At 36.3% G+C, this 9848-nt stretch overlaps 1 protein-coding gene across 1 annotated transcript in view; it reads right to left on the bottom strand.

Annotated features, from left to right (window-relative positions):
* Positions 1–435: 435 nt before the first annotated feature.
* The window catches only part of ADSS1 (adenylosuccinate synthase 1), a 28692-nt gene continuing 19279 nt past the window's right edge, over positions 436–9848 (bottom strand). The window contains exons 9-13 of the mRNA XM_013182980.3: positions 8554–8708; positions 7296–7420; positions 5162–5259; positions 4522–4671; positions 436–3698 (exon numbers count right to left, since the gene is read on the bottom strand). Of these exons, the coding sequence (XP_013038434.2) occupies positions 3646–3698; positions 4522–4671; positions 5162–5259; positions 7296–7420; positions 8554–8708 (581 nt within the window). The 3' untranslated portion in view covers positions 436–3645. The remainder of the gene's footprint in view (positions 3699–4521; positions 4672–5161; positions 5260–7295; positions 7421–8553; positions 8709–9848) is intronic.

Here is a 9848-nt window from a genome sequence, read left to right as displayed (position 1 = left end):
ACCATTCCTTTCTAGTACAGTGAATGTTGATGGAATTCACTTGAGTTATTCTGAGCCATCTGTTACAGAAAGAACGTTAGTGCATTTCCTAATTGATGCAGCAAGGAAATGTTTTGCTTCATTGTAAAACCATTCTTCATCCCTGTGAGATAACTGAAGACGACTAACCTTGACCCTGCATCAATAAAGATGGATCACCGCCCAGTTTCTGAAAAGGAGTCTCATCAAGTTTATAGAATATGTAATAAAATTAAAAAAAAATCCAAATACTGAGATTTTTTTCTTCATAGACTGAAAGAAAATATCCATTCTTTCAGTAATGCTGCTAGTTAGTTTCTAGAATCCATGAAATACGGAACCAGGTTTTCGTATGAAGTGCATTTTGTAAAAGTAAAAGGAGAGAGAGAGAGAGAGAGAGAGAGAAAGCAAGCACTGTTACTTTAAATTGATTTTAATGTGTCTTCCAGGACAAAATAACAGGTGTGGATCCAAAATTCATCTGAAAAATCTGCATAGAGGGAAAGATGTAAGCATAGTTTGCACATTACTATGGAAATGCTTTTCTTTCCTTTTATGAAGTGCATCATGCCAAAACTGTCAGACCATAGAAAGCCAAATTAAAAATTACAAAAGCTTCAAAATCCTATACTGCACGTGTTAAGAAGCACACACCTGACTAAGAAGGCCATGTTATAAGGGTAAGTGTGAGCAAATATGTCAAATATATTAATGTGCACGAGTGAATCAGTAATTGCTGCTTTTTAAAAACTTTAATTTTTACAACAAATTGTGTTGTTTTGGTAGACATTTACCCTTATTCTTCCATCAAGATATCTAACAGGATGATGCGTCAACCGATTTCAGTCATTATTACTGCATTTAGTTGGGGAGAAAGAAGAAGTCAAATTCATCACAGTGATTGTTATTAAAATGAAATTCCAAACAATACAAAATAATTCAAAAAATAATGGGAAATGGCAAAAATGAAAGCAACTTTACATTTAAAAAGTTCTTATCAAGCATTATGTCACTCAGTAGATTAGAGAGCTTTTCAATAAAAACCTGAACTTATTCACATTTAATTCAGTGACAACACGTGAAATTCAGTAGGCGTAAAATTTCATTTAAAAAAACCCATGCTATGAAATGAAATGCATGATATTTTTACTGCAACAGAGTAAGTCACAGGATAATTGTCTACTGTATCAAGTCCCTTGTCAACATCACTGTGTTTTTGAAGAAACCTTGAATACGAATACAAGCAATGTAGATCTAATGGAGACTTAATGGAAAAAAATACTGGAAAATGAAACATTAGGTGAACAACAGAGAAATCTTGTGAAAAATAAGGTAAAAAAAAAAAGTTTGTTTGTTTTTCTTTTTAATATGCCAAATACTTCCCTCAGATTTAATCCAGTTATTCAGTGCACCAAGTGGCTTGTTAGTTGTTGTGGACTTAGTCTATAAATCAAGAAAAGCTTAAATATAGCGTCCATCCCTAACACAAATGCACCCATGGAGATGAGGCCAAGAAAAGGAATAGATCTAGACCATTCAGTAGGCCAATGTCACAAAGTTAAGCCACATGAAAACAAAATTTAATTACTGTATCTCCAAGCATCCTTATGCTTAAATTACCTCATCTAAATGACGTACATTTCACAGTGCTTGTACTAATTAGCACTTACCAAGCACCTTTCACAAGTGCTTTGCAAACATTAAGTAAGGTCAGAAATCTCTTTGCTCTTCCATAAGAGCACTCATAAATATGAAGGGTAGAGGTTCTTCACGTATATTAGAGCAAGGACTGCAGGACTTGACTCACAGACTTCTGAAAAATAGCGTAAAATAGGTGTGGAAGTTTTCCTAATTGCTATTTTACAGATTGAAAAACAGTAATAGAAATTAAATCACTTGTCAAAGACCAACAAAGGAATTGTGGCTGAATTCTGGATTCACAGCTTTGGGCTCTTTTTATTAGATGTTAAGTATTTGATTAAGGCATGAAGCCATAGTCTGTGGTGAACCAGGTAGGAAGAGACTGTACTGCAGAGAGAAGGTGTAAAAATTCTGCCCTACCAGCAGCAACACATCTGTAAAGAGTTAAAATAAGTGCATGCTATGTGCTTATGCCAGTACTTTTGCAACTGTTTCTTAACACAAATGTTTTTGAACATGAGTTACACAAGATAGGTTTTTGTTTCCCCCCATCTCTGATGCAAAGAATGTTATTGTCTTGTATCCTTTGAGTTACTATCACAGAAAAGGGATTATTTTCACACATTACATAATGACATTACTGGTTGTGATGCCTTTTTCCACAGCCTCAGGGAATGATACAAAAATATTGTTATAGCTCTCTGAGACATATATAGAAAAGAAACAACTACTCTGAAAATTCCAGTTATGGAATAACTCAGCTTCTAGCATATTCTTTTTCCTCTACAAGAGGTAGGTCTTTTTTTGAGAGCTCTTGCAATATAGCCATTATAGAAGTTCCACAAAGAAATCCAACCTTCTTGAAGATTCTGGGGACTTCTCCACGGCTTCTACATGTCTGAACCCTGGCTGCCATATGTCATCCCCTTCTATTATTAGGTATTACATTTTGCTGAGGAAGGTCAAAATGTGTGAGGGGTGTAAATACTGCAGCAGTCATCGTTAAGTCATGCATTGATTTATTCTTGGAAACACAGGAGCTGTGGAAGCGAGTGTGCCATACAGAGCCGCAAGTCCCAAGATCCTCAACAGATAACTACAGTAAAACGTTGGAAATTACAATCACTGCATTAGCAGGAAGAAATATCTCAGGTTCACTGAGGAAACACAATGTGTTGTTTTGGCTCCACTCTCCCCATGTGTTTTGTACCCTGAGGACCTTTCCTTCCATCTTCATTCCCTCCTTACCTACTGCATAAAATGAAGACTGCACATCTGACAGTCTCCACAGGGACTGCCTGTTAGTACACAGGGTATTTGAAAGAATTATTAGGTCAACTTTCTCCAGCTTGGCCCCTCTGCAGATGTCACTTCAGTTACTAGAACAGGCTCTGTGATAAAAATACTTTAGCTTCTCTCCATACATTTTAGTGGGCTCTTACAAAAATAGTTATATAAAAATTATAGATAATTGTATTTGCTTTGCTTTGTGCAGTCAAAAATACCTACCTAACTTTACTGTATTTTATAAATTGAAAATCTGTATAATCCTACACTCTAAGTACACAGTGTCTCTTTTATTACTGCCAATCTAAAGACACAGACTTTTTAATACCTGAAGAATAAATGCAATCTTCACAATTCTGAAGTCACCCAGTAACTGCTGGAAAAGGTTTAATGCCAGCTTCAGCAAGAAGGAATAACTCTGGATGTCTTTCGAATAGTAACATGGCTCAAATTAAAATATGTATTTTCCTTACTTCGTTATGCACTTTTTTTTTGATGATGGCCACCAAGTAGATTTTACAGTGAATGTACTGAGACATTAAGATAAATAAAATGGTACAATGCAGAATATGTATTTTGTTTCTATTCAATTCCTAGAAGAACATGTTGGTTTTACATAGTGTCTCCCTTTGAAGAAGCAGCAGTAACGAACAGATGAACACTGAACTGTGCTTCTCATCACTGAAGTTCTTCCTTTGTTTAAAACAGCTGGATCATTGACTCTCTTGATTTTCCAACTCCGACCCATTTGACTAGGGAGGAAAAAAACCATCTATTAGAAGAATTACTGAGAGTAAATACAATGAATGAATGGTAGCATTTTATTATGCTTCAAAACAAACTAGCCGACTCTGTGCTGAAATACACTGCCAGGAAGTTTTACCGTCCAAAAATCACTTTACTTCTGTTGCATTACCAGACTAGATGCATACATACTGTATTCAAAATGCACAAAATAATTAAAGCATTGCAGATGGAAGACCTAAGAGAAGGTCAAGCCTGTTTGTTGCAGGTTTAACTCTCATTATCTTGAGTGATACGATGTATAGCTAAACACCTGCTAAGATTCTCATTTTCCCAAGTGGAAGAATTGGGCTAAACAGTCATGTAGCCATTACACATTTATCTCCTTACACTGAGAAGTGTGGAAGAGGGCCAAAAATTAAAAGTAGAGAGAAGTCTATGTTCAAACAGTGATGCAGTGCAGGAAGCAAAATGAAGAGACTAGTAAAGGGAGGACATTAGACTAACTATGCACTGAAGCATGGTGCAGAGATTCCTAAGTTTTCACTGTCAGAAGGCAGCACTTTGCCAAGAACAGTATGTGTTCATCTTTCCTCTGCATAAATTCTTGTCAGCAGCAGCTTGGAGTTGTTTGCAACACTGCAGCCTGCAAAACATCGCCCTTTGTACCTTCTTGGCAAGGTGTCATTTACCATCATCAGCCCAACCACAGACACTTCCATTACCTCTTGCCCAAATCAGGCCACTCCCTGACTAATGAATTGCGTGCATTGACATAGCTTTTTCTGTGTATTGTGGCATCCTCATGTGTACGCCTGCAGAAGGATTTACCTGGCACTCCAACGTGGTTTTCCACACATCGGATGTAATTCTGGGCCTTGGGTGGGAGGTCCTCCCATTTTCGTGCACCAGTTGTGTCAGTCTTCCACCCAGGCATTGTTTCGTACTCTACTTCCACCTTCTGTAATATCTCTTGATTAGCTGTGGGAGAAGAATTTTCATCACAGCTGAGTTTAGCTACTCCACCTTAACAGAGCACACTTATGGTTCTTGACCAACAAGATTTTTTGACAACATTAAAAAATAGATAAATGAAAACAAACAAACAAAAACTCACAGGATTTTTACTGGTTGGTTAGTTAAATCATTCTTAATTTAGATTAATTTCTGTTAGTTGGGAAGATAACTTTGATTCAAGAGGACCCAGTAATCCAGTTTCCTCTTGTCAAAACCTTAAGATGTACCCTGTGTTGTCAGTAAACTACAGCAGTATTCTTGAGGAAATAATTTACTTGAAGTTTAGAATAGTTCTGATTTTGGTTCAGATTTGCACACGTGCATAATAAAATTTCTACAACAAGGTCTAAAAAAAAAAATAAATCAAGCCTGACTTCAAGAAGCAGTCTTTCCCAACATATACAACTTAACAGGCAGGAAAGAGAAAAATGAACATAGATATTTAATAGCATACCTGGAAAATATGGAATTCTTTTTCCACCCAATTTGTAAGCAACACCAATTTTAATCTCATCAAGGACATCAAGAATATCCAGCTTTGTTAAGGCCAAACTGCACAGAAAAACATCGGTTAGAGTCATACACATGATGAATATTTTAGTCATCTTCCTCATCAATCCCTTCCACCTGTTGTTGTTGTTGTTTGTTTGTTTGTTTGTTTGTTTTCCCCCTAGCTCTGTATTTGGAGATCCAACTCAGGCAACCCAGTAGCAGAAAATACACAAATATGAACATTGTTAATTGAATTCATGCCTCTGGGATGAATACATGACTGAGTTACTAAGATGTGTTTCCAAATGCTTGGCTGCTCATACAGGTGCAGAGTTTTCAGTTCTGTGCATTAAAATGCAAATTGACTGTGTAAAAGTGCTACTTACTGGATTCAGTTTGGGTGTGTACATTGGCACGTCACTTTGTGTCACCAATAGTAATTAATTCTGTTATTCTTCCCGATTCACAACAACTATAAGACAAGCTTATTTACTAAATTACACTTTTAAAACAGACTTCACTTGGTTTTAGATGCCAGATTATGCTTGTATTCAGTACAGTCGGGAAGATCTGAGTCTTACTTTCAGTACTCTGTCTGAGCTATCGGTGTCATCAGTTTAATGAACCTTTTCCATCTTTTGAATGAGCATATTGGAAGACAAAAATAGAACCTCAGGAAGACATCATAGCAGTCACTGATCAGAATAAAACTGCATTTTAAAACTAGTCAAATCCTCTAGAAACAATATACCAGGCCTTGACTGATCATGAATAGAGAAGGATTTGGCCAAGTTTATGCATATATAGCCCATGCTGTATGTGCCCAGTAAGTATATGCTGAATGTAAAGAGTAAACAAGACCAACTTTGGGGAAAGAAGCAACATAGAGCTAGTTCTTCAGCTTTTTTTTTCCAAGATTTTATCTTCCGTTTTTAAGTGTCAGAGTTACCAGACATAACAGTTTTGTTGATGGAAGTGAAGTAATTGTATAGAACTGAAATGGAAGGAAATATAGTATTTTCCTAAGAAATATTCCAACATAAACCAGAGCCGTTTTAACAAAAAGCGAAATATAAATTCAAGCAAAAAAAAGGATTTTAAAAACCCTTCTGATAAATTAATGAACAAAGATCATTATACGTATTGTTTCATTGTAGCACTAACAGCATAAACAACACCAGTTAAGTCTCAGATTATAAAATATTGAAATGCCCACAGTTACTTGTCTGCATACATAAACAATTTGCCTGAATGCAAAGAGTAAGTTCACACCTTATATGAACACAACTGTAATGCAACTTTTTCTGAAAATACAGATTGATAATCAGCTTTAAATTAATGGCTCACTATAGTTACCAGCATTAGACATAAGCTAGCCTGATGGCATTATGGTCTAGACCAGTTCCTTTAAACAGCCACTTTTCCTTTAAAACATCAATTCAAATTATTTTATAATGGAAAATATATTTCATCAACCAAATAAGTCACTCAGTCCCAATTAAAATAAAAGCTCAGACCATTAAAAGCAGCATTTATAATACATTATGAGAATACACCTTTCTAGGTAAACGAACCTGTCTGAGCTGTGCCAGCTACTGTACACTGTGTGATCCCACCTATTTCACTTAAAGAGGTAAATGTGTCTGAATGATGCACAATGGGTCCTACAATCTGATCCACTAGAGCCAACCAAAACTCAAAACCAATGGTTTTTAAATAAGTCAATAAGAAAGCACTGGATCAAGAAAAGCAAACAATTTGCAAAAACTGTTATATTGATCCAAACTACACTGGTCATCTGATGCAAGTAAAGTGAAAACACGTATGAAAAAAATCATGTTTATGATGATGTGAAATCACTCCATATGAAAAAAAAAATGTCTAAGGAGATAAAATTATTATTAGCTTAAAGACGATTTTCATTTGCCCACTGTCAATTATTGTACCATCAAGACAATTTTCAGTTGCCCGCTGTGAATAATTTAATTGCTTAAAATGTAACACTTTACTGACTTATATTAATGTTACCTACATATTTATTCTGCGAAGCACAAAATAATCACTTCCAAATGTAGCGCAAAATCTGTGATGCTTACGCAGTGAATCCGTTGATCATATGAGCATATTTCAAAATGACAAGATCTAACCAGCCACAGCGTCTCTTTCTGCCTGTTGTTACTCCCCATTCGTGGCCACGGGACTGTAAAAGATCTCCAATTTCCTACAAGAAGACAGAAAGAATGATGATGGTATTTCACTGAAAAATAGCAAGGAAAGAAAATATAAACAAATGCAGCAAGAAAAGAAAATATAAACAAATACAGACAGATAGCAAGAAAAATACAGTTGTTTAATCCCAAAGCTTTTTTTTATGGAAAAGCAAAAGAATATAAAAAATTAAGTAAAAAAAGTTTTCTTAGAATGTGACTTAGTTGGAGAGTAAAGCCTCTCACACACAAGATGTTTATTTCCAAGATACTTATTTAATATAACTATTTTTTTCTTTTATGAGCTTGCATTTATATTCTCAATCTTGTCTTTTGGCATCTATTGTTTTCAGGGACAAGACTGTACATGTTTGGGACAGACCAATGCTTGTACAATGTCTAGGATAATAGACGCTTTGTTCATGCCTAGAGCTCCTAGGTTCTACCACAATATGGGAATGCCAACTGTTCTGTTTGGGTTGGCAATTTTTACAACATGGAAAAAAAATTAAGAAAACTTCACATTCATGATCTATAAAACTAAAGGATACCATTAATTCATTTGCAGCCATTAGAGAATGGATTTTAGTGACTACATCCTTAAATCAAATTCAGATCACTGACCTGGAGAATGCTGTGTGTATGGCTCTAATCAATATCCTGAGCTTTCTGGTTTCGTGATAATGAAAATATAATAGAGAGTTTGAAAGAATCAAAATCTGTCCCCCTCTTTTTATTGATGAATTTGTGCATGACTGGCTGACACACACCAAAATTATTCAGTACATCATATGGAACAAAGGCTGTTAAGCTCATAAATTCTATCTTGTAATTTAAGCTTTCCTGAGATGTGCTGACAGCTCCAGTGTACAACAAACCCACTGAAATGCACCTAACTAGACTACATACAATGATATCTGTTTTCATATCATTCATTGCAAGAGAACTGTCACTGCAAAATAATGTCACCACGATTGTGCTTCTCTCCTCTGAAGAAAAATGCCTGAAGTTTATCAGGCAACTCCTGTCTTCATGATTGCAACAGCCTAGCATTGTTATAGAGCCTATTTATTTGGCAGTATACCCTTACCCCTTGAACTTATTTCTTGGCAACTGTATATATTACATTTTGTAACAGTAAACCTACATTAATCTGCTCAGTTGGGAAGGCTCCAATTCCCACCCGAGTAGTATACGCCTTCACCACGCCATACACATCACCAACGTGCTGGGGGGGAATACCAAGTCCAGTGCATACACCACCTACAGTGCAGTTCGATGAAGTCACGAAAGGATACGTGCCTGTCAGAAAAACAAAACAATCCTGTTTCAGCAGTGAAAAGAAACTAAGACTGACTTGCCTTTAAGAGAAGGTTTTCCTTTAAAGGAGTTTTCATCTGTATGTTTGGCTTTAAAGCTGAACTGAAATAGCAGCCAAAGCCGAGGGTAAATACTCCTTACTACTTTCCCCCGTTTTGCCTAAAGAGAACAAATTAAGCTGTTCTTTCCCAAATTGCTTCCTCCTGTAGTGAATGATATGTATTTAGATTTCTAAAGCTCCACAGACAACACCCCCACCCCACAAATGAATGACTTTTTCCAGTCAAATAGCTGCCTTATCCTGGCATTTTTGTATTAACATATTATTAGTGATCAAGAACTTCACACAGCCAAATAAGAAAATGTACTACTTTCTTACACACGAAGTATCAAGTATGTGTGATCTGTTACAATGCGCAAGTTATTTTGCATTCATCCTTTGCAGCTCTCATTGAGGACTGCCCCCAAGGGAGAAATTTAAAAGCATCTCAGTACTACTTCCATCAGACACTCGATCTATTACAGGATGCTGTTGCTGTATAAAGCTTTTTTCACTGCCCTATGTATCACAGAAAGTATTTCTGCAACATCCACAGACAGCCTGGTGTAAAGGTCACAATCTGACATTCCCAGTGCCCTACACAAGTAGCTCTGTGTATCTGCTGCAAATTTGCTACACCTTAGGAGGCTAATCAAGACCTCTACACTGTGACTTTGGATCAGAGCATCTCTCCAGCTCTGTTTCGCCTTTGTGGAGACTTAAGTGGTTTAATTAGACTTTTGGTAAGAGAGCAGAGCAGAGATAACTGAAGAAACTAGGCTTACAGGTTATCTGCACTGGTTTAATCCTCTCTCCACAGCAAAGGAATTACTCTCAGCAGTGCTGCAGTGGGCTAGCCGCATGGCATGGTGCACGACCATTTAGAAGTGATAAAGACAAGAATATCTAAGAGGGAAATTTCAACTCCACTGGAATAAAACTTCAGTAAAAATCAATATTTAAACCCTCAGCATTTAATCCTATTAATGATATGATCTCTGCCTTACTGTGTTTTACTTTTGGGAGATCTGATCCTATCAAAGATTATTTTGTGTCCCTATTTTCCTACTGTTTACAAAGAA

This window comes from Anser cygnoides, chromosome 5 (genome assembly GCF_040182565.1).
Source record: "Anser cygnoides isolate HZ-2024a breed goose chromosome 5, Taihu_goose_T2T_genome, whole genome shotgun sequence".
NCBI classification, from domain to species: domain Eukaryota; kingdom Metazoa; phylum Chordata; class Aves; order Anseriformes; family Anatidae; genus Anser; species Anser cygnoides.
This window is presented reverse-complemented; position numbering and strand designations above follow the sequence as displayed.